Source organism: Dermacentor variabilis, unplaced genomic scaffold (genome assembly GCF_050947875.1).
Source record: "Dermacentor variabilis isolate Ectoservices unplaced genomic scaffold, ASM5094787v1 scaffold_12, whole genome shotgun sequence".
NCBI lineage: Eukaryota > Metazoa > Arthropoda > Arachnida > Ixodida > Ixodidae > Dermacentor > Dermacentor variabilis.
In genome coordinates, this window is record NW_027460280.1 from 35,986,860 (window position 1) to 36,012,940 (window position 26,081).

General features: G+C 46.0%; 1 protein-coding gene across 6 annotated transcripts in view; it reads left to right on the forward strand.

Moving 5' to 3' along the window:
• LOC142566134 (myosin light chain kinase, smooth muscle-like) overlaps positions 1 to 26,081 on the forward strand; it is a 237,288-nt gene that overhangs the window by 193,918 nt on the left and 17,289 nt on the right. For all 6 annotated transcript variants that reach the window (XM_075676941.1, XM_075676944.1, XM_075676943.1 and 3 more), the window contains 3 exons: positions 3,741 to 4,100; positions 16,597 to 16,684; positions 21,627 to 21,833. In XM_075676941.1, coding sequence (XP_075533056.1) covers positions 3,741 to 4,100; positions 16,597 to 16,684; positions 21,627 to 21,833 — 655 coding nt within the window. The remainder of the gene's footprint in view (positions 1 to 3,740; positions 4,101 to 16,596; positions 16,685 to 21,626; positions 21,834 to 26,081) is intronic.

A 26,081-nucleotide genomic window follows, 5' to 3' on the forward strand; every position in this document is an offset into this window, starting at 1 on the left:
ACACGGCACAAGCGCGTTAACCGACTTAATTAGCCATTTCAATCGCTTTCATTCGAGTATTACATTTACTGCTCACTTAGGCACCTAGTCAAATCAACTTCCTCGATACGACGGTCTACATAGAAAACTGAAAACTCAGAACGACACTTTACCGGAAGCTTAGGGATAGCCAGCAATATGGATCGCCAGCAGTGACGCGGTAAGTCTGGTGTGCGGTGTCCCGCAAGGGTCTATCTTATCTCCTTTGTTGTTCAACTTATATGTGAATGATATATGTGACCACGTGAAAGCATCCACCGTATTCCTTTATGCCGATGACACTTTACTAGTGTCAAGCAACCCTGAGTTTTCATGTGCGCTGGCTAACCTTCAAGAGGACGCTATTAAAGTTAGTGATTGGTTTGCCTCAAACTTAATACAAATAAATAGCACCAAATCCAGACTTGTCTGTTTTCGTAACCCGCACAAAGATGTACCAAGCGTCGCTTCCATATATTTACACCCTTCATATTGCTCTTTGTGCTCTTGTCAACCTATAGCTAGCGTCCAGTCGGTTAAGTATCTTGGTGGGCACATAGACAGTGATCTGACGTGGAATGCTCATTTGACCCACATTTGTAAGAAACTTAGAAGTGTTGCATGTTTGTTGTTTAATTTAAAAACCATGATGCCTTTTTCTATCAGAAAACTAATCGCCCAGGCTCTGGGGTATAGTGTTTTAAGATACGGTATGTGTTGTTTTTTTAACTGCTCTTTCACATGGAAATGTCGAGTTAATAGGATTTTGAAAAACATCGCTACAAGCGTCCTCTACATGCCACAGGAGAATTTGCCCAGCAGTGTCTTTAGAACAGCCGGTTTGCCTTCTTTTGAGAATCTTTTTAAACAAATCGTAGTACTTAAATATTTTTGGAGCAGTGCATACAGGCACATAAATACGAAACCGGTACCGTTGAGACATGTTCCTCGTTATCTTAAACCGAGAGTGCGCACTCACTACGGTAAAGCAACAAGACGCTATTATGTTCCTGCTATCTTCAATGAACTACTGGACGATGTATTTTCTTTGTCCACCCGCAAAACACTGAGAGTTGCTGTTCAAGCGTTAGAGAATCTTTAATATGTACTGATGTTATCAGTGCATCTTTGATAATGTGTGATGGCTGTGCCAAATGCACAACCAGCTTCTGATGGAGTTCTGGTGTGGCGCGTAGATTGCCGCGGCTGCCGGTTGTCGCCGCATAAGCCCTCTTGTGGCTTCGGCGCTTCCGTTTTGTACACTGTTTTAACTATACTGAATAAAGATTATTATTATTATTATTATTATTATTATTATTATTATTATTATTATTATTATTATTATTATTTAGACTACAACAGTCATCACCCGCGACACTGCAAGCAAGGAATTTTTGTCGGACAAGCGAAACGAATAAGAATAATCTGCAGCGAAGATCACGATTATATCCACCACCTAAATGAGCTTAAAACGCTAGCAGAAAGAAACTATCCCCACGTTGCTCTCGATAGCGCTTATGATGCCGCGTCAAGATTGGGGAGACAGTCGCAATTAGCTAAGAAACAGCCTACATCAGAATCTGACAGACCGCCAGCCTTTATAACAATTTATAACAAAATATTCTAATGCCCTTCCAAACATAAACATCCTACGAAAATACCACCCGATATTATCAAGTAACGAGCGTCTGAGAAAAGCGGTCCCGGATGTACCGAGGGTTACCCATCGCCGCAACAGAAACTTTAATGACATGTTAATGCACGCACAAGTCAGCCAACATCATTCCCGGCTAATAAATGCATGTTGTCGCCGCAGGTGCAAAATCTGCAGACACCTTCAAAGTGACATTAAAATTAAAAGCACCGCAAATAGTTATACACACGAAGTGAAAACTAGCTTTACTTGTACTATTTCGGATGTGATTTATATGCTTGAATGTTCCATCTGTAAGAAACAATATATCGCTTAAACGGGACAATCAATGGACGTCAGATTAAATGGACATCGCGCGGACATAGCTAAATAGCTTCCCAAAGCCGTCGCCGAGCATTTCAACCTGCCAGGTCATAACTTTGATAAACTTAAGCTCCACATCTTAGTCAGATATACGTTCTGAACGAGAAAGAAAATAGAGAATCATACCTGGCCGCTCGAGGCACTTTGCGTATATTGCGGTCTGCTCTCACGCTCGGAAAAACTTTTATATAGCACGTATTCAGCAACATAAAGCTGTATCGGGAGTTTTTAGTGTCGTTGTACAATTTTCTCATTGACACTTTTAATCTAATTGTAATATTTGAGAAGTTGATTAATTAATTAGGACTAAGTATCTAATTAGGCGGAATGAAAGAAAAATAGTTTGAGTATTTCAAGCGACGGCAAACATTATTTTTGTTCTGTCCAGCTACATGGCATTTGCATATTTTTTAAAACTCTGGCTAAAGTTGGTTGGAACACCCTTTATATGTGACAAGAGGCATGCAAGGGCCGACGTCACATGTGCGGTGGGTCTGATCTTATGAAATTCCGCTCACCTGCGGCATGGTTTACATTGGCCAAACGGGCCGATGTGTTAACCACAGAGCGTGAGAGCACGAACTTTCCGTTAAGGATAACCTCTCGGCACATATGCACTGCAAATCCTGCAAATGTAAAAGCAGATTTAAAAGTATCGCTATTCTTGGCAGAAGCAACGAGGTGCTGGTACGCAAAATTTTGGAGGCATATTACATAAGAAGAAAAAGGGATATCTGTATTAGCGATACGTCAGTAGTATTGCGCAGTGTTGAATTTGAATTTTTTTTTTACTTCCTTTTAGACTAGCACATGTTTGATAAGGACAAATTTATAGTGTGTGAGGCTCGGAACCTTGCTGCGCATGTATGGCGTGGCTATATATTGCCATGTTTTCAAGGAAAAAAGTTAATTCCGAGTGACTCTTTCTTTTCGCCTCTCTCTTTCTTGGTGTGTTGCGTCATTTTCGTTGTAAGAAGCAATACTTTTGGCTGCAATTCTGCGGTCATCCGTAATCATGCCATGGATGGCTTTCACATTTTCAGCCAGAGACAGAGAAAAACACGCCTTCCACTGAGTTTCTGACTTTCGATACCTAAATGGCCAGTTTTAAAATTGTAAATCTAATGTTTAACGATAGCACATGAAGGGTCACTGTCGCTCAAAGTTGAATGACATTTCATTATGAATCTGCTTCGCAATTTTCCATTGGCAAAGCAAGAACTTGACTAGGCTCCTTTGCTATTCCAGAGAAGTTTTCTGGAGGTGCTGCCATGTTCACTTTGGAGTTGAAGAAAGATAAACTGGACACATAGGTACATTTACTGCACACATTATGTACCAATAAATATAGAAAATTTAGCCAATACAGCCTCCAATGTACAGCTACCTAGCGCAATGTTTTCTAGGTAAGGCTGTATAGTACTTATCAGCACTGCTCATACATCTTTCTGCCTCAAAAAAAAAAAGAAAAGAAAAAGGCCAGGAAAAATACCGGGATTGGTACGATCGTTCATTCGTATAAGCGTCTCGAAAGTACCGAAGGAGAAATGCCCGGTAATGAACGACGACGCGAGCATGCATATCACGCGTCTTCGCTGAAATGTTGTTAGTGCTGTTAGTTCTCAATCTCGCTCCTTCGCGTGCCTGCGCTGCAGTCACCCGACGGGCGCAACATTCACGACCGTGACTCGGTGCCCCCGCGCAGGTCCCCCCGATCCACCGGCCGAGGCCCCTCGAGCGGTCGCCCTTCCGGGCGGCGCCATCCAGGTGACCTGGTCGTGCTCGCCGTTCGACGGCGGCTGCCGCATCCAGCGCTACCTGGTGGACGCGTCTCCGGCGTCGGCGCAGCCCCGCGCCTGGAGCCGCGTCGCCGCCGTGCTCAGCACCTGCTGCCGGCTCGCAGATCTGCCGCCGGCGACCGCGTACGTGTTCGTCGTGCGTGCGCAGAACGCGCGCGGACTGAGCATGGCGAGCGCCGAGTCGCCGCCCGCCGCGCCGCTGCCGCCCGACGGCGGACCGTCCACCACCGCGGGAGGCGGCGACGACCGAGAGCTGGACGACGACGGTGAGGCTCCGCCCATTGTCACCGCGCTATGGGTCGCAGATCGAACTTCTTCAAACCAAACATGAAGGAAATGTTACATATTTACCCGGAATCTGTGCCATCACTACCAGGGGAATGCATCGCGGTTGAAGCTCTGGAAATAACGTTCCCGTTATTTATTTTAATTTTCGATTTGAAGAATGTATACCGGTAGCTTGTCAAGCAGGGTATTCGCAGAATTCTTACACCTGAAAGCAGCGCACGAACGTACCAGGCTGCCTGTTGGCTCTTTATCAGCCTACTGTGATGTTTCCAACAAACGCCTCGAGTAGGGCTGCGAGGCAAGCATTAATTTTCGGGTTAAGTGTAACACAGCACGCAGTTATGCGTTGTTTTGTAGAAGAGCACAGGTCGTTTCGTCCCGAGGGAGCAAATTTCGTGGTGAAATGTTTTTACAGGCTATACTGTACCTTAGCATCGTTATTACGATGACTATGTCAGAAAATGAAAAATACAGCACTGTTTCCGTTTAAGCATATAGCGTGGGGCCTGCCGCGTTCATATAGAGTTAGACAACAACAGCAGCAAAGAGCTTTCGGAGGAGGAGGAAGAAATTCTTTGCGCTTGTGTCAGCCTTCTAAGGATTAACGGCGCTGAAAAAGTCCACACAAAAGAAAGCGATAGGATCCGATCGAAACTGGATGATCCGGTTTAGATATTAGAGCTGTCAGTGAGAAAGTTAAGGATGACTTCATCAAAATTTTGAAAACGAAAAACACTTGTACCGTGGCCTGCGCGATCGCACCGGCACTGCGAAATGCGCGCCCCTGCTATCTAAGAATCCCCACTTCTACTTTAGAAGCGAGAAATACACTCCATTATTTACAGCAAGGTTTCAAGCTATATCAGTGGCCCTGATATTTTTCCAGGTTTTCTGTAATTCAAGTGTATGTATGTGGGGTAATAATGTATACCCGTAACTGCACGGTCTCATATATGATACTATAGACAAATTCCATTCGTAAACTCGCAATCACTAGTTTCTTTAGAATGTGAGGTTTCTTTGGAGAAATTGAGGCCTATACAAAGGCTTGGCGAGAAAATACAAAATTCAAAATTTTTGCGAGAAAATACAAAATTCCTACAGAAAGGGTGGGGGAGTGGGCTGAATACTGCAGGCGTTCGGGATGTGCGGGGCAGCAGCCGTTCGTGGCGGAAGCTCGCTATCTGTCGCACTGCGTGAACCTGCACAAACACAGCTTTGAAGAAAATGGCATGCTGGTGTTATCAGCGTGTATGCGCTGCTGTGACGCCCAAAGCCTAGCTTCCGTGCCAGGCATGAAAGAGAGTGGTATGCCCCCATGCATACTTCGCATGTTTTGAATCGGGGTGCACTTCAGACGCCCTCACAGCAGACACGCATCCAACAACGTTACACGCGAACAGTGCAAGCATGTAGGGAGTAAGTACCAGCGCCGATATGTGGTTCCGACGCTGCGCCGTCTGCGCGCAATCACGCTGATAAAGAGTGGCTGATAAAGCGTGCCTTATGAATGGGCGAACGCTTTTGTTCGCTCTTTTCTTATCTCCCGCGCTACGTGAAGGAGCCTCTCAACAGACCCTTTCTTTAATTCACTAACACTGTGCCATGCAGTAGCGTTACGTCATTTTCGCTGTCACTCCGAACTTTGAGCTGCGTATGCAGGCCCTGTCATGCACCAAGATTTCAAAAAATATGCAAATGTCACGTGGCTGGACATAACCGAGGTAATGTTATTCGCCGTCGCTTGGAGATACTCAGATTATTTTTTTTCGTTCCGCTTGATTAGATAATTAGTTTTGAATAATTGATCAACTTCATTAAATATTATAATTAGGTGAGAAGTGTCAATGAGAAATTGGTAGAGCAACGTGAAGAACTCCCAATACAGCATTCTGTTGCTCAGTACGTGCTACATAAAACTGTTTTCCCGAGTGTGGAAGCAGCCCGCAAATATTACAGTCGGCGCTCAATTTCGCGTTGGCATGTCAAGTTTCGGCGCTGGTTGCATATACGAGTGTTGCGTTCCTGCCCAATGAGCTCGCGTGGAATTATGGACAGCGGCGACCGCGACCTCTGTAGAAGCAAAGTTTCCGCATCTACACCTGGTTACTGGGTACTGTTTCATGTGCGCCTGGCGGTTACTGTATCGTCGGATACTCTTTAAGAACGAGCTGGACTATACCTTGAAAAATAACAAGCGCTGCTTCCTGACTGCTATAGCTTATTTGTTGATGGAAGTAGTGAAGCAGAACAAACGCTATTCGAACGCTTAAGTTTTTAATAAACTAGCGAGTTCGTCTAGTGAACTTAGCTAATTCACAGTTGCGGAGGTTCAAGGATAGGGCAGGTTGTTTAATTTCGCTGTTCAACAGATGATACGGGAGGTTACTAATCTCGCCGTTGAACAGAGATGATAGGGGAGGTTCTTTACTAATCTCCCTGCCTTTCATGTCCTTACTCCATCTCGTCGTTCAACAAAGACGATAGGGCAGGTTCTTTACTAATTGCGCAGTTCAACAGAGATGATTTCCTGCACTAGAGACTTAGGGTGTTCATTTCGCTTAATTAAAGCTTGTTTTTTGATCCTCTGAAAACAAGTATTCGCTTTGATTGATTGATTGATTGATTGATTGATTGATTGATTGATTGATTGATTGATTGATTGATTGAAAAAATGGAAATGAAAGTGGACGAGAAGATAACTTGTCGCCCGTAGGGACCGAACCTATTTTGCCTTTATTATTTTCTACATTTCAATTTCAACCACAGCTAGTTTCCGCGATGCTTTCCTTGGATTCATTGACTGTTGGCTTTATATGATCATGATTAACAATATGGAGCTTCTCGCTTCCGTTTCTTTTCTCGTTTATATATATATATTGACACGTGTACTTGCCTTCATCGGGCGACACCTTTCACGGCCTAACAAATGTTATCGCACAGCGCAGGATGCGCTTGCATGTGTGGGAAGTTTCTAGAATTTCAAGTTCGCCCAATAAAACGCTAGTTTCGTCTTTCTCAGTTCGGCTGCTTTCTTCAGTCACTACCACATGACAATATATATATATATATAATATAATATAATATAGGGTTAGTTCTAGTACTATCATATAAATACCCCAGAAAGTGGATGGGAAAACGGCGCGACGGTAGCTCAGTAGGCAGAGCATCGCACGCGTAATGCGAAGACGTGGGATCGTTCCCCACCTGCGGCGAGTTGTTTTTTCATCCACTTTCAATTCCATTGATTTACAATTTCTTTATTTCATTTAGCAAAAATAAGTAACTTCCCCTGCGTTGTCTTTGTTCCCCTGTCTTTGTGTATTGGCTTCTGATGATATGATTAATGAAAATCTGGCCCCTCGGTTAGCCCCCTTTCTTCTCGTTTGTGTATATATATATATATATATACATATATATATATATATATATATATATATATATATATATATATATATAGTCATATCATGAGAAGTCAACAAACGCTGACACCAAGGACAACATAGGGGAAATTACTTGTGCTTATTAAATGGAATGAAGAAACGATAAATTAATGGAAATTAAAGTGGATGAAACAACAACTTGCCGCAGGTGGGAACCGAACCCAGAACCTCCGCATTTCGCGTGCGATGCTCTACCAATTGGGCTACCGCGGCGCTGCTTCCTCATCCACTTTCTTGGGTATTTATGTGTACTAGTAGCACCCTTATGTGTACTAGTAGAACCCGCCGCGGTAGCTCAATTGGTAGAGCATCGCACGCGAAATGCGAAGGTTGTGGGTTCGGTTCCTACCTGCGGCAAGTTGTTTTTTCATCCACTTTAATTTACAATAATTTATCGTTTCTTCATTCCATTCATTAAGCACAAGTAATTTCCCCTATGTTGTCCTTGGTGTCAGTGTTTGTTGGCTTCTCGTGATATGACTAATAAAAATCGGGCCCCTCGGTTAACCCCCTTTCTTTTCTTATATATATATATATATAGAATACCGCAGAGAATACCGTTAACCAGTACACCTCTAACGGTGTCTCCTGAGGCCGCTACAGGGGTATCGTTATCGTATAGTGGGAGAACAGGAAGCCTGTTCCTTCAGAGCGCTCCAGCGCAGCATCTGAGCCTTCAAACGCCGATAAGCTCTCGCGAGACAGATAGTGTAACGTTGGTTTGAAATATTACTCCGCAAATGAAGGGGAAAGCGTGCAGAAAGACCGTGATGGATTTGGAGGTACTGGATTGACCAGTAGCGGCGGTGACCAGGATCCCAGGTGGGGAGTGGCAGGTGCGTAATGTAAGCGGAGTTTGAATTATAAGAAAGCTGGGGCCGTGTGCAATATGTGTCATCGCTTGTGGGTGGCTGTAGCACTTTCTGGGACAACCTCTTACAGTGCTTTCTTCTCGAGGTCACGTGGGAGTCTGAAAACATATTATGGAATCGGTGATTTCTTTTGAATCTGATTCTTCTCGAGGTCACGTGGGAGTCTGAAAACATATTATGGAATCGGTGATTTCTTTTGAATTGGTGAGTGGCAGGTGCATAATGTAAGCGGAGATTCAATTATAAGAAAGCTGGGGCCGTGTGCAATGTGTGTCATCGCTTGTGGCTCCAGCACATTCTGGGACAACCTCTTACAGTGCTTTCTTCTCGAGGTCACGTGGGAGTCTGAAAACATATTATCGAATCGGGGATTTATTTTCTGCAGCAATAGTGTTATGGGAATCAGAGTCACTCCAGTCAAGGTTCTTTTTTTCATCACGTTTTGGCGCCTCGTGCTTTATTGCCAAGTTTTCTAGGCGGTTTCGCTTTCATGGCCTTCGTTATATTTTATCCAGGGCACTTATTGTCGAAGAAAACAAATATCAACGAGCGTGACGTAGCCAAGCAACCTGTCTGCTTTAAAACAAAGAATTCGGCACTGCAGATCTGTTCAAGCGTCTTTACTAGAGCGTGAGTTTGATCATAGCAGCAGAAGTTTTGAGAAAGGAAACAAGACTTTTGAAGCCTGTTTTGATGATAAGGATGTTGTTTTAGCCACAAAAAGAAAAAAAACCTCGATTGTCAGCGAGCATTTGCTGATAGCGGGAAAACAATGGCTGACGGTAGTGAGTGGTGGAGGTGGACTACCTACTCACTCTTTTTTGAGATTGTGCTTGACTATAGGTATGCAAAACATAGAAAAAATTTTCCCGTTATGCCCACTATTTTTTTTTTTTGTCTGTGTATAAATAACTCATGTTTTTTTGGCTGGAATTACTGCCTGGGAGCCCTAATCAGGCTCCCAGGCAGTAATTCGGCCAAATTAGTATCATACTGGATTTCTAAGTAGCGCCAAAAAGATAAGGACAGACTGTCTGTTGTCTTCTACTGCTGTCTTTCTTATGTATGTCCTCGCCTTTTTAGGCTACTTATGATTCCACTTGCCATTCTCGACTATGCTTGCCGGCACCAATACACAGTCAAAACAACTTCACTGTGATAACTGACTTCAAATCAGTTGTCACCTGCACTTTGATCACATACGATAAGGACTGCTGTAGCGTATGCCTGCGCACTGCAGCTGCTCTGTAAGCACTCTTCGCGCTTTTTTTTTCTATCTTCATTTCACTGGTGTTGAACGTGCGTGAGGAGTTATTAGACAGCTTCAGTTGGGGGGGGGGGGGCGGCGTCTGCAACCGCCCACGTACGCAGCCCGCGAGGTCGTGCGTACGTGGCGAAGCGCACGCGTACGAAACGCCAATAGTCGGCCGGACGCAAAAGTTGAGAAGGGGATATTGCTGGCCTGCATGCGCAGGAGCCGGTAGTGTACTTATACGCCGCCATATGCCAGCTTCTGAAACTGTGTAGCCAATACCAGCCGCCACGCAGTCAAACCACAAGCCGGAGATATATCGTCGTCAAGAGCCACATCGAAGAATGCGCTCTCGTGGACACGCGAGAATGTCCCGCAAAGCCCGCTACGCAGGTTTTGAAAAGCTGCGGGCGCACGCTAGAGACCGTGCGTGCTACTGCGTACTACGCATGCGCACTGTCGCCTCCGCGGGTTTCCTACCTACGCAGAGCTGATGCGGACGCCCATCTAAAACTGTATATTAGCACATGTCTGACGGGCCTGTTACAGCGCTGTTCTTATGTAGGGAAAGAAAATGTAAAAGCAACCAAAATGAAAGCTTCAGTGCAGAACAGAAAACAATTTGGGAAGAGTTCATGTTAATCAGATTCATATGCCTTCACAACGCGTAATAGAATGAGTTCCGACGTAGCCACCAAACTGGAACACGCGGGTTGTAACCATTGTTATAAAATAAAACGAGAACAGAACAGCGCTCAGTTCACAAAACGATCAAATACCATAGTATTTTCAATTTAGCTTCGGTTTGGTAAACAGCACTGTCAAGACTCTACGCATCGTAGCGTCGTTATTATGAAGATGAACCTCACTATGATCATATCGCGGGATCTATATAGCCAACCGAATAGAAGCGAACATGATGCACATGCTTGACGTAACGTTAAATATACCAGATATATTCAATCACTTACAAAGGTGTAAAATTATCCGAGGTCCCGGTCCCGGTCAATTATCCCGGTCAGGTTTCTTACAGAAAGTCTATTAGTGCACATCCAGCCCGTATATGGGATCTTTCTGTTGCTTAAGCATCCAGTAACTTCAACAATAACACTGGCTATTATTATACGATCTGCAGTCTTACTGATAGCTTTTGGCGGCAAGCATTATATTTGTCACAACGTAAAAGGAGGTGTTCTGTGTCTTCTTGAGATTCCTGAACAGGAGCAAAGTTAATAAAGTATTGGTGTATTGTGCCAGCTGCCGTTTATTACCATTTTTTTAAGCAATGCACATATACAATTTTTTAAACGTCATGCCCCTAACAGAATGTCAAGCCACTTAAACCGGGACAAGCACTCGTTTGAAGTCTGGCTTTGCGTGTATCTCGCCAGACGGATATATATTTTTTTCTCTCTCTACAGCGCCCAACATACTCTGAACCGACGATAATATATTTCGGGATAATCTACAGCCAGACCTGAAGGGTATACACGAGCGGTCAGTATTCGCCGTGCATGTACGTCAGATACAAACACATGTAAAGGTGGTGGTCCCAAGTTGCGCGCTTACTACAGCGAAGCTGCATGTGGCTAGCCGATTTCTCCGTCCGCCCGTCCGTCTGTCGGTCGCCTGTACGCCGAGGGCTCCTCCGGCGCAACCCCATGCGCGTGCGCGAAAAGAGAGGGAGAGAAAGAGAGGCGCGCGATTAGCGAACACCACCTAGATAGCGCAACGCGTGTTTACTCCGTTCCATGCCCTCACGCTGCCCGGCCCGAAATTTCAATTGACAAGGCTGGCGTGACAAAAGCGGTGACGACAAAATCACTCTTGCCTACTCGGGAGCGTCCCCATTAGATTCTGTGGTGGTCAGGCCAGGTAACATGTCATGGAGTGAAAAGGCCTTGTGCTAGCTAGGTGGTGTTGGATTAGCTGCGCCAGTAGTAACGCGGTTGCTCTTCGTCGCAGCCGAGCGTGCGCGCATGCAGCAGTATCTCTCCGGCTCCGAAATAGGTAGGCCACGCGCCATACATACTCTTTAGGAGCAGGCAGCATTCGATGAGCCACGCCGCGTGCAGAACCGGGAACTAAGTCATCTGTGCCGTGCCGATGCTGCAGCCAGGGCACAAGTACAGGCATGTGTAGCCGAGCGCAAGCAGCAACTGCGTACCGAGGATCCGGGAGCCTACCAAGCAGTTGTTTAATGAACCGTCGGATTATTCCACTGACAAATACCGGGGCCGCACTTTCAGCTTCGCTGATTAAACATGTGTACGGAGTGCTTGGGCGGTGATTCATTTTAGCCCTGACCACACACTCCGCAATACTGAAAAGGGGACATGATGCCGTATGGATGTGAAGACACGGGGTCCGTTCAATTATCATTTTCGGAATGCCGCTTCTCCGCTGAGCACAAACAATGCTTGTGAATTACTCAGCAGTTAGTTTGAATGGTTTATGCGCAGCTCATCGCAAAAAAAAAAAAGATCATGCTATAGAAGGAAGGATGCAATGCTCATAAACAGGTCCACAGAGTTATACGGTTGCTCGCCTTGAATAAAGAACGCAATACGTTGGAGATTCCTTAGATAACACAGGTGCTGCTGCGCACAACAAAGCGGCCTGTAGCCGCAAAAACGCTGGCCGCGGGAGCGAGTATCAGAATCAAATTCTCGGTGTGCACTACGCTGGAGGCTCTCGCTGCAAATATCTCCAAGTAATCTCTTGCACTTACTCATCGCTACCTAGGACTAGGTGTACCAAGTCCATGAGGGAACGTAGTCTTATGATTTCAATGGCGTTTCAACGATTTCAGCGCCACTTTCCAGTTTCGCATTGTCTGTAGAAAAACTTTCGGACTATTGTTAAGCCATTTTAGACAACTACAAATTACAAACAACGTAACCTGTTCCAAGTATGGGGACGACTGCGTGCAGATGGCAATGATTGCAGCCTGCGTGACGACCTGCCGCTTGGGCGCCGCTAAAGTAATTGCTCCGATGTGTGTTCTTTCTGTTTTCTTTCTGACGCTGAGCAGCAGCGTCATACTCGGACACAGTCGATGACCATTCTTTGCAGCCGCTCACATGTGCTGATGTGGGAAGCAGTTCGGTGCTATGGAGGTAGTACATGTTCTGTCAGCTTAAATGGTATTTTGCTGGGCTAATTGGTGGATATCGACTGGTTCGGCCAGCATAACGTTACACAAGGACGACAGAAAGAAGAACGCGTATTCTTTCTGTCGTCTTTGTATGAAACCTTATGCTGGCCTAATAGTCTGTCAGCTTATTGTGAAAAGGCGGGTTTGTGTCGGTACGTAGTCGATTGCTAAAGTTCAGCTTTTCGTGTGACATTTGAGAGAGCGTGACCGTCTGTGCGTTACCTTGATGGACTCGCAAGCCCCTTTTATTTATTCTGATGATCACAGAATGATCATTTTGCACAATGTGACACTACAGGTGCAGTTGCAGACGCGCAGGTCTGCTCGATTTATTTGCGAAGTTGTCGTACCACGCGAGCAGCGCTGCCTCATCGTTAAGATGCCGGTGCTCACGCGCCGCATTTCAATGGCGTTATCCGTCGATCCCAGGTGCGTCGCTGTGCTTTTTGCCTCCTTGACATCTCAAGCACAGAACGTCGGTGAAATTGCGCTCGCTGATCGGCATCGTTGTTGGGTCGAAAGCTAACCGAGTTAGATTTGCTTTTGCCGTATTGTATAGATCTGTAACATAAAGGTCGAGATGTGCAGCGCTCAGAAAAAAGTACGCGTCGCAATGCCGTCCCGAGCAACTGAAACACATTACTCAGCGCAGCATGTTACGGCGAGGTTAACATCTCTTTAGTGAGTGCGCTATGCAAGCGGGATCAGCTAGCTACGTTAGTGAATATACAGTACTGTAGAGGGACAGAAATGGCGCAAGCAAAGCGCTGTTCCCTATTATATCATTTGCTACAAAACGGTTGTAACATTCCGAAACACGAAGACTGCATCTTCGAGCACAACACACGTTAATTCCATTTCCCTATGGGCTAGTTAAAGCACAGCCTACTCTATCGCACGCTTTAAGTATCAATGTTAACATTGCCTCTTAGTAAGATTGCAACGCACGCTGGCACCGCGTCCAAGAAAGCATGCAGATATTAAAAGCACGCCGGTGACATGAGAAGTATTGAAAGGAGAGCTCAGCGAAACGCGACAGCTTCAGATACATGTAGCGTTGCTGTTATTGCGCCTTTTTAGAGAAATTCAGCGGGAAGAGGTTACTCTAAGGTAATGGTCGTAATCATCACTTCAGTAACGAGTCTTCAACTGCACGCGCACGTTCTCAGGTCCCTTTAGTGAACCAAGCACTTGCTGGGAAGGAAATTACTTTCTTTGAGAAGGGTTCGTTATGAAGGGCAACAAGCTGCAGTACCAGACGGGGCACAAGACGGCACGTAAATCTGGAAATCGCACTGCAGTTCTAACGCGTATACTTCAGTGCAAGTAGGGCTTTTGTGTTCTTTCGCTGCTCGTCGCCGTTCTTTTCAAATAGGCTGGAGTTCCCTAAACAGAATTCCCTGCGGAAAGGGTGCCTCAGTGGGACAGTTGCTAAATAAAACTCGAGTAAGGGCATTCAGCATCACAGCGCTGACTTAAAGAGTACTGATGCTGAAGTCAGTGCGCGGTCCTATCACTGAAATATTGTTCGTCTATACAACTTATAACCTTGCTTTTACACTTATTGCCATTAGATGTTTACTAATCTCACGAGCTTTCCTGCTAAGCAGTCCGAGTTTTCGCACTCCGAGATTCACTGCCACTGAGCTTTTGCGAAGAATCTTAGCTTTTCGAAACAGTGCCTCACAATCGCAATAGTTCGCGTTCTCTGCCAAATGCATGCGTTCATTCTTTATGTTCAAGGCATAATCTCGGCATCGGTTGTTTACACACCTTCCGGTTTGACCGATCTAACTCTTCCCACAGGACAATAGTATGTCGCGTGACGATCACACGAGCGAGAGGCACGAGGTAAGCGCTGCCATCGTGTCTCGCTTGAATGGCCGCATTTTTGCACAATATTGTTCGAAAGGAATTCACGCTAACTTTTTGCAGTTTATTTATTAGGCAATACAGAGATATTGCCTACGAAGCAGGACAAAAGGAAGTAGTTAGCCTCCTGACTGGGATTGAGTCCTGATTGAACATGCAAATTAAGAACAGAACGAGAAGGCGTGTACGTATAGTCTGGCCGGCATGTTCGCGAACTTTGCAGGCATACGTTTTTTTTTCCTTTTTTACCTACGTGCTCGCAGATGGTAAAAGCCCTTGCTACCATTCACATAGTTCTGTCATTAGTCTGTGTACCGGATCCAATGGTTCTGCCATGAATAGAACGCTTCTTGAGACACTTCATTTGGAATGTCACGCAGGTACTCTGGCGAATTTCCTTATTGACGTCAGTGGATTTAAAGCGAAATTTGAGAGTTCATGTCAATATGGGGGACAGAACAAAGTTTCTTGAAGCTTCTCTGAGTGCGCTGCTTAATGTAAAAGTGGCACTAATTTCTTTGACCGAAAACTCTCTCGTCAGCGATGGTGTATGTGTGGGCGTGTGTTGCCATTGTGGGGCGTCCGGGACTGTCCTACCCAAGCATGCACTCTTTCTCGATTCGCCCCGAAAATCCTTCAAAAGCTTCACATGTGGTGCTTTATTGACCTAAATAGATTCTTCGGACAACTGGTGGCGAGTGACGCCTTCAGAAGCAATAATAAAAAAATATCGAAGAAACCCTGATATTCCCCCAGAAAGGACATCATCTTCACCGAAAGAGTCGCCTTCTTTCGAAACGTATCTCCAGAACATAGACCCGTCGTTGTGGCCTAGAGGTTATGGTGTTGCGCTGCTAAGCGCGACGTCGCGCGATCAAATCCCAGCCGCGGCAGCCGCATTTCCACGGAGGCGAAATGCAAGAACGCCCGTGTCTCCTGCATTGGGCACACGTTAAAGATCTTCTGGTGGTTAAAATTAATCCGGAGTCCCCTACGACGGCGTGCCTCATAAACAAATTGTGGTTTTGGCACGTAAAACCCCAGAACATAAACCTTGAATGGCGTTTTTTAACATTGAATGTGCCTGTATAAAGTCTTCCTTCACTTTAACTGCACAAATTTTCACACAATCCTGGTGCTCCCCCAACTTCCACATGTTTTTTTTTTCTTTTTTTTTATCTTCGATATAATTGGGCCTATACTGATGATAACGAGCAACAGGGGTGATAGTGTGCGTGCTTTTGCGGTTCTGTAGAATTACGGCTGCTTTTGCGCGAAGGTGCTCCCGAACTACTTTCATGCGACAGGGAGGGTGTGAAAGTCTGAATAATGATTGAGTAACGCTGTCCTGGGAGTCAATGGTTAGCAGCGCTGCAGTCTCTCTGATTACGCTTCCGCTCAGGCATCACCATGTATACATCACTATAGCGTTTGGTGCCTGGCAAGCTGGAAGCACAAACCCGCCGTGGTTGCTCAGTGGCTATGGTGTTGGCTGCCGAGCACGAGGTCGCGGGATCGAATCCTGGCCATGGCGGCCGCATTTCGATGGGGGCGAAATGCGAAAACACCCGTGTACTTAGATTTAGGTGCACGTTAAAGAACCCCAGGTGGTCGAAATTTCCGGAGTCCTCCACTACGGCGTGCCTCACAATCAGAAAGTGGTTTTGGCACGTAAAACCCCATAATTCAATTCAAGCTGGAAGCACATGGCATCGTGATTTATGGGATGCTTTGTGTACGAACTGGTGTTTGTGTACTAAGATGCGCAGGGTATACACGTGCTCCGCAAATGTATGCAGCAAGTTCGCAAAGCGCCGTGAAGTTGCACCGAATAGTTCATCCTGCTTATACGCGTGTCTTCGTTCACGTGATTTGCAGAGATCATGGAGCCACCAGGCCTTCCTGTTACGATGCGGCCAGGAGAGGAGTTCAGCCAAAACTACCACCTGCACGAATCGGTGGGCAGGTCTGTATCACTCTGCGCTTTTTCCATATTTGAATCGACCGAATCACGAGAAACTGTTTCCGCGAGTGTTACCCGTCTGTGCATTCATGTTCAAATGCGATGCTGAGAAATGCTCAGCAAGTGGAGCTTGCTTTGTTCACTAACAGTACACGGTGACTGCAGTGATCAGGGTAGTATGCGCTCCAGACGACTAAAGTGCATCTGGAAAGCGTCCTAGCCAATACCCCGATCATCTCGAGATTCTTTCATCATCGGCCGCTATTGACGACTCGCGTAAGCTCTTGGTCGCCGAATGCATTGGGAGAAGATAGAGGACATTTTTTTGCCACGTTGCGTTACACTGCGAAATTGTTTTTTCGAGTGCAATAAGATTTTTCTGCTGCACCGAACATTACGAGCCTATAACGGGTCGTTGCCTTCAAAGCTGATCCTGTTTTGTTTCACGTTCCTCTGGCTGGACGAATGTGACGCTGAACCTGATGCGTGCTTCGCATATAACGTTACAAGCAGTCTGGACAGTTTGGCGTTTCGATGGCACGCCTGGCGGTTGGGCAATTTCGGACGCCGGAGCGATGACCACGGCGAGCGTGACGCGGTGGGGCACGGCAGGGTAATCACGGCGGTTCTCAAAATGTCTTGCGCCTGCCGACCTCACAGGCTCACTATGTGTTCGAAGCCGAGCTTAAGCAGCAGAAAAAATATTTAATAGGGGTGACAATGACCTAGCAAACTGCCTTCCTGATGTTTAAAAAAGATCAGTGCCATGTGCTCACGGTAGAACTACATCAAGCTGCCTCTGCTGTAAACTTCCTCAAGCTTGGCTCGAGTCAGCGCTGTAGCTTCATAAATAGGCGCCGCTATCGCCGTGTCATTTTCCGCCACGAATCGCACACCTTCCGACACGCACGAATCAAGGACGCGATTAATGTTGAAGATCGTTTATCTGCAAAAGTCTGCTTTTAGGCAAATCATCGCATCAAAGAGCAGTGGCCACGGAACCGCTACTCCCACTGGCCGCCTTTGAGCTCTCACTGAGGTGCACATCGTGCAAAGCTTGCAAAATACCCAAATAAACGAAAACAAAGCAACTTTAGAAAGCCAGAATTAGAATATAATGGCAAGTGGCGCATGTACGAACACTAACTAAATTCCTCAGGATTTTCTGGTTCAGTAGCTTAAACATACCTCCAGATTCGTAGTTTCCTCTTCTGTGAATGTGGTGCGTAATACAAAACATTCTCCCTTTAAGGTCTTTAAGCCTGTTTTAGTGGATACCTTCATATTAACGCAAAATGAAACAACTACAAAGAAAAAATACCTGTCTACATTGTCTGACATTTGTCACTTTTGTTCGCTCTACTGTCGTCGTTTATGATATTTTCAATTTACAATTTACTTGCTAGGTAACGTGAATGTGTCAAATGGGGATAGAAGGGTGACGCAAGTTTGACTCGCCTAAAGAAATAAAGCAAGAATACCTTTCTTTCTTTCTTTATTTCTTGTTTTGCAGTAGTCAAAACGCGCCTGCTCACGGCTAAGTGTTACTAAGGTTTGTTTTGTAAGGACCATCCTTCTTCTAGCCGCTCCCGGATGCACTATTTTTCTGCACTCTTTCGTCAGCCTTTCGCATGATTAAGCACGGCCGTGTAGTTCAATGAAACATATTCACAGGGAAGCTCCTTTTACCTCAACTGAAAGCTCAGACAATGTGGCCGTGATGTGGTAAAAGCCCTCACGTCACCAAGAGGCGCCAGTGATTGACCATCGTGCATTCTTCCAATTGACTTTTTCTTTTCAGCATAATGCGTAGCGACGTGGTTGTTATAGTGAGAGTTATTTCTAATGTATCGGGTCGCACGCACTCGCGTTAACATAAATCCTGCCTTGCGTTCCGCTTGAATGCGGCCGTTGCCGACCTCGTGCTGAGCAGCAGAACGATGTTGCCGCTCGGTTACCACGGCACGTGACGACTCGACGTCAAGCGTGGAGGTTGGCAAGGGCTGCAACTGCAACTAATGGAGAAGTCAAATCGCCCTAGCAGGACCAGTGACCGCGCGATGGCGTTGGTGCTCTCGAGGGGTTCTTAGCGTCCGAAACCCACTTCTTTAACGCCAAGGTTGTGACTGTGTACTCGGTTCCAGACTTTCTTGTGAACGCAGCGAGGATCTCTGGGCGCGCGCCGGTTGCCCTCGTCAGCCCTTTGGCTGCATGTCGAGCGCGTGCTCCGTAAACGCTGTCCAGGGACACAGTGGTGGGGCGCCTGTGGCTCTTTCGAGCTGCAGCCTCAGCGGACGCCATTCCCACAGAGTTTCATACGAAGGTTATTCGAGGGAGATCGGGCGCGCGGTAATCGTTCGACCGTAGAGTTAGTAATGGGAGCAATGTGTAGTTTGCGTTCTAGCTAACCTCAACGTTTCTTGAAAGGAGAAAAATATTTTACATTCGCAAGTAATTTCGTTGCCTCATTGCCGGCGCCTCAGTAAATCGCGACACTTTTCATAGTGCGTGTCTTCAAATCAATGTCTGATTAGTAACACTCATATATATATATTGTAAAGAAGGAGAGAGAGAGACGCTAGTGGGTCGAGCGCTCTGGCTCGGCAACGGCCCTCGTGCTTGGAAGCTGTCACTGTCCTGACCGTTGACGTTGCGCTGCTCGGAGCTCTGCCAAATAAGCACCTTTAGAATATATATATATATATATATATATATATATATATAATAGAGAAATTATTCAGGCTACGCTTCAAACGTAAAGCACTTGAGCGATGCCACAAGGTCAACAGAACAAGTATTTTATTTCAGCAGTTTCGACCGGTGGACCGTTATTCATCAGGGTTTCCAAGAAAATCGCAGTTCTATACTGATACTAAAGACAGTAGACCGGCTGCCCGGTGTGTCTCAGACACGTCAAACCGAAAGGGACAGTTGTGACTGTGATTGACTTTTTCTCAGCAGTTTGGCAGATTTGCAGCTGCCTTAGTGGCTACGATGCAGGGCAAAAGGAAGGCGGAGTCCCATATACCTGTATGTAGGGCAAGGAGGCCAGTGAATTTATATATATATATATATATATATATATATATATATATATATATATATATATATGGTGTGTGTGTGTGTGTGTGTTCATTCAGCACAGTTGTTTTAGTTTATCATGTTGCGAAGGTAATCTAACGGCAGAAATTAACTGTGGCTTTAACTCGACATTGCGACGACAAACAGCTTTTTAAACATTAATGTCAGCATGTGCAATATCATTTGAAACCGGAAGGACGATGTTTTGGCAAATGCATGTACTTCCGATCATTCCCATGCTGACGGAAGAGCACCATACTAGCAACACATGTAGACACTGTATCACCAGGTTTTATCGTAACATTAGTACGAAACAATTCAAATGGCACCTTCTGACGGCCTGGTGTCGTCCGACGTCCAATGCATTTCCCTCCATGCGACAACCCCGCTGTTAAGCTTGCCTATATGTGTTGCATGTCGTTATCGACTGAAGTGTGGAGGCCCCATGTTACGGATTTAAATAATATTATAGCAGAGTAGAGTGGAGTATTATAGCAATCGCGTAGCGGGAAATGGACGTGTCTATACCAGAGGACACCGCGCTGAATATACGTCGGAAATTGATATGAAATGAGAGCAGAGGGGAAGAACGAGAAGGCGACTGGACAAGAGGACGCAATACATGTGTACCGAATGTTTCAGCGAGCGTTTAAAAAAAATTTTTAAAAGAATTGCCTGTGGCAGATAGTACCAGTTCTAGTCCATAAATTACTCTACTCGAAGAGGCTGACATTACTTGCGCAAAAATTTGAAATTCATAATCGACTAAACAAAAAATTTCACTAATTAAGTTTTACCTAATTATCTTATGGCACATATTGCAATTTACAAGTTCTAGCCGGGGATATATCTTAATAAAACTTCTTCTTGGGCAAGTTAGTGCGATTTAGAAACCATTACTCTAGGCCGCTAGAAAGACAAATGCAAGGGAGTACCACGCAGACACACAGAGCGCCAGCTACCAACTGATTTATTGAAGTAGAAGATGGGGGCATGGTACGATTCCTGCGCATGCGCAACATAAGAGATATGACGTGACATTGAGGACTTGTTTGGATCAAAGATGCAACGGCAGAGATAATCCTTCAATGTCACGTCATATCTCTTGGGGTGTGGTGCAATTCCTATGTACGCGCAACACATGTTCTACAAGGTCAGTCCAAATAAGTCGCGAAGCTTCTGTCGAAAAGCGGTTCAGAATCAGTTATCACCGACGTCAGCAAGGGTGGTTATGGGAGCGGCGATTGAAGCGCGACTATGTGCGAAGGGAACAAACATTGAGAAAGAAAGTTTTCTTTTTTAAATTTAGGCCAAAGATAGTTTGATTCACTCAAGGAAAATAACATTCCTAATCAATTTTATATACACGGAGTGAGAAAAGAAAACTGTCGTTAATAAGCCCCGTTTCTTCAGCGACCGCCATGAAAGGGGGCATTGACGCCGCTATCACATGCAATTCAATGAAACGTTTGAAGTGTCCAGAAAGGCACGTTCGTAAAGTTCACCTTTTACAATATGCACCCCCTCGCACGTTGTGTTTTTTCGCTTGTGAATGATTGTCTGAATTCTGATGGCGCTGGTGGTTTCATCGTTTCTTAACGGATTCAATCAAAAGTAGGGAGTTACGAACGCCAGATAACTGTTCAATATAGTTGTTTTCATGCGACTACGCTGAGCGATGATCGCGGGACCGAATCCCGGCCACGGCGGCCGCATTTCGACGGGGCGAAATGCGAAAACACCCGTGTACCTAGATTTAGGTAGACCAGGTGCCTCCTGGTCGGTCTGCGCGGTCGCCTCTCGATGCGCCTGCTTCCCGCGATGGCCGCGCTACATGGCGGCGCCTTCTCTCGCGCCCCTGCAGGGGTCGCTTCGGCGTGGTGCACCGGTGCACGCGACTCGCGGACGGCACCGCCGCGGCGGCCAAGCTGGTTCGCTGCACGCGCGCCGCCGAGCGCGACAGGATGCGCCACGAGCTGGCCATCTTGAACCTGCTCCGGGGACACCCGCGGCTCCTGCGGCTGCTGGACGCCTACGAGAAGCCACGGGAGGTCATCCTCGTCACCGAATAGTGCGTACCGCACCTTTTTTCCCTCTTTCGTGCTCGCGCGTTCCCTTTATCCTGCGTTGCCTCGAATCGGTTTCAGTGATCCGCCCGCGCAACTTCGCACTTCGTCCATTTTCTTCCACCGTAAAAGCCGGATCACGCTCAAACTCCGCGCTGAATGCGTGACTGAACGCCGAGGAGTGCCGTGGAAAATGTTCGTCTCAGTACGTTACTAAAGCAGCGAGGTTTCACGCTGTCTTTGTCCACTCCTCACGGTGCAATATTGACATTCCCATTACTGACCGCCGAGAAAAACAGTGATATATCTGTCACATAGAAATCCAAGTTGCGGAAGAAAATGCAGCTATCCTTACGATTGCAATGAATCTGGGTTGAGCAACAGGCAACGAAATATAAGGCACGTGCAGTGCTTATGAAAAGCGGGTGTGTTACTTTTTGCATGTATATAGGTGGTGAACGGGCAGCACACTAGTGGCCTTCCAGCCCTAACTAGCAGCTGGAGTTTTTACTTATTTGTTGTTGCCATATGTTTCCCTTTTTCCCATATTTTTCCCTGTTTCTCATATTTTCCCTTTAATGTTCAGACTTGCTCCCGTGGAGTAATCGAGTGCTTCGACTCGCGTATCAAATGTGGATCTAGGAATTGCGAGGAAGGCACAGGGAGCTAGAGTTTCGATGCTCCCTGTTGAGGTTGCCCAAACAAGAGGATCAGCTATCCCAACCAATTTGTTGCGGGGAAGGCAACAGATTAAAATTTCGCATTATAGGGAAAAGGGGGACAAGAGGAATGCTTACAGATGAAAATAGAGATGAAATATACAAGGAATAAGAGGCGGAATACTCATAATGATATATATATATATATATATATTAATGGTAGCATAAGAAGCCAACAAAGAAACCAAGGACAACACAGGGGAAATTACTTGTGCTTAATAATTGAAATAACGAAATGAGAAATTTATGAAATTGAAAGTGGATGAAAAAACACCTTGCCGCAGGTGGGGAACGATCCCACATCCTTCGCATAATATATATAAACTGCGGACAGTCTTCTAACAAAATTGCAATGATTCCTTTCTAATCGCCGTCCATCATCCTTCCTCTCACAACAAGCGTTCTTCCATTTCCGTTCGATACACGCATATAAGCATGCGATTCCTCATTACATAAATCCAGCTTGGTAGCGCTATAATCCAGGCACTCAAGGACGAAGGGACATGTAGTATATTGCTGGCTTTTTCCGAGTTCTGGGGAAAAAAAAAACTACGTGATAGGTGTCGTTGCGTAAAGAGGAGCGTTATGTGATGCTCGAAGTGGTTTTTGGCTTGTCTTATATTTAGCGTTACATTATTAAGATCAGATAGCCTATACACCATAGGATTTAATTGCACTTTGCTTTAAGGCTCACTTGAAGTTCCTTAAGATGCACGCTTTGTGTTCATATTGATGTACTTACTACGTAGTATTGCACACGTCAAGTACGTATTGTACTACACGTATTGCGTCAAGTATTGCACACTCATGCAAAATCACTGCTCCATTCTCCTTGCCTAAATGTGCTGCAAGTGACGCGCTTACTGGTCGAGGCAAACAACCACACAGTGCGCATTTCGGCGACGACAATACCATGGTCGTAGCACGATTCCATGACGCTGGCCGAAGCCATGCCGAAAATAAGTTTAAAACACGTTTCATGCCGTTGTAACTCTAGAGGCGGCAATCGTGCGTGTTCCAAGTTGAGTTTGCTTAGCCTTCACGGCGAGTCGCAGACGCGCAGTGAATCGCAAGGCGTAAAACTGGTGCCCTCTGTCGATCGCCGGCGCAGAGCCCCGCCTGCGCCGCTGCGAGTGCTGTTGGCCTCGGTGGCCTCCGCCGGGCTGTGGTGGGCGAAATTGAGCGCACCAACGTCACATAGACGCAAGCACAACGTGGCTCGTGTACTGTTTGTCTGTGTATCATCGCGCGCCCCCTCCTCGCTCCCCTTACCTGCTTGCAACCACTATAGTCTAACACAGAAGATTCTAATACGTGTTACATCTTCTATATAATATCAGCCATAATATTGAACGCAACACAAGGATTCTTCGCTGATTTCGCCACATGGCAAGGTGTAGTTGGAGGCAGCGCCAGCTGCGATGACATGTACCAGTTTTACTATCTATCTTACCTCGCGCCGTTACTGACGCTAGGATACTGAATGGGGCCCCGCACTCTCTGCGGTCTCTCGCTGCTCCACTCAAGATGGAATGGAGTTGCCTATTCGTAACTACGCTATTTATTTTTCGGCAGTCAGTTAGACAAGTGCTAATACAGTGCGTCATATAGCTGGATATATAGTGAACCGCGCGTAGACATAATAATTGCACCTTGCTTTATTTTTTTTTTCATTTTTGAACGTATGTTCACAAATATTGTTGAAATATTAATAAATATTGTTCATGTGATCGGAGACCGCATGAACAATATTAAAACCCGCCGTGGTTGCTTAGTGGTTATGGTGTTGGGCTGCTAAGCACGAGGTCGCGAGATCGTGTCCGAGCCACAGCGGCCAAATTTCGATGGGGGCGAAATGCGAAAACACCCGTGTACTTAGATTTAGGGGCACAATAAAGAACCCCAGGTGGTCCAAATTTCCGAACTCCCCCACTACGGCGTGCCTCCTAATCAGGAAATTGTTTTGGCACGTAAAACCCCATAGTCTTTAACAATATTAAATCCCCGTAGACCTTAGTCACATTGCATAATCACAGCGCAAATTTCAGTATAGCTTCCCCTTGCCGCCGCCTAAAGTCATGCCTGCGTCCATAGTGCAGTAGTACTAATTCGTTGTTTGTTAGGTTATGAGGTAAGGAAAGTAAATTACAGGGGACCGCACCGTAACTAACTTTAGCTGCTGGCTCCTGAACGACAATCAGCAGTGGGAGTAAAATGATAGGATGTGAAGGCGGCGGAGCGGACAGAAAGGTGCCACTGCGCCGATACAGTTCTGCCACCGCGCGATCCTTGTTGCAGCCAAAAATTGCTTTCCCGCCAAAGACGCCTTGCCGAGGTGCGAGTTTTCGGGCGTAATGAGTGAACAGCTTCCATTCCAAACAGAAACCACAACTACATTTTGTGTGGACGTTTTACACCGCATATAGCTGCACAAACAGCTTCGCTGTGAAACAATAAGAGCGATGTAATGATTCGACTAACCAAGTTGTGACACGACAGGAGCGGCTTGGCGGCAATAAAAAATAAGGTTTTGCCGCCATGGTTCTTAGCAGCTATGATGTTTTGCTATACTGAGCAGGAAGTCGCTCGTTCGACTGGCGGCCACGGCAGCCGCAAGAAGCGCTTGTGCACCGCGCATCGGTTGCAGCTGACAGGAACCCGGGTGGTCGAAATTAATCCAAAGGGACCCACTGCGGCGTTTTTCATAGCCGCAGCGTTGCTCAAGCCAACCAGTGGAGCCTACTCTAACCGTAATGCCGGCTTATTGTCGTATCGTGCATCGTAGCACGAAGCGTAGTCGCCACCTTGTGGGGCCACGCTCTTCTCAGCGCGACACAGATCAGCAAGAACAGAAGTAAATCTGCTCACTGGTGGCGCTGTTGGTTCGCGATACAATTTCTGGAAACCTCAGGTTTGATGCCGGATAAGGAGACTACATCAATTTTTTTTACAATGGTAAACGTTTTCAAAGTTTTTTCGTTGGCATGACACGATTATTGCTTTTTTTTTTCTGGAAACTACTACAAAAAGTGTCTACGGCGTCACCTAGAATTTAGCTGCTGAGTCCCTTTAACAAGCGTCGCTGTAAAATGCTGCTAGACGCAATGCGCCTATTTCAAAATCAGCAGCAATGAACTCCATTGTCGTTGGCTTTCACGGTGCCGAGCGTTTCAGCAAAGCTTAAGAAATATCCTTCTTCGTCTCCGCTGTTCACCTTTCCGTGCCCTGGTCTTCGCTTTCGAAAATTTGATTAAAGTAAGACTCAGGTGTGTCCTTGGCTGCTTCGCGACTGCATAATGCTGCTTCATTTTGTTGCATAGAGAGAGGTGCAAATGAACTGGCCTATACCGAGAACTGTTTTCTTTGGAGCTTCCCTTAATGTCGTTTCAAGAAACGGCAATTTAATTTCTATGGCTGGATTTTGTGACGCAAGTTCGCTGGCCTGTGTCACTTCATTAAACAGGTGCTGCGTAGCTGTAGTGTGTGTTAAATTACCTTCGCGAATTATGCATTCATGCCCGTTTTAGAAACAAG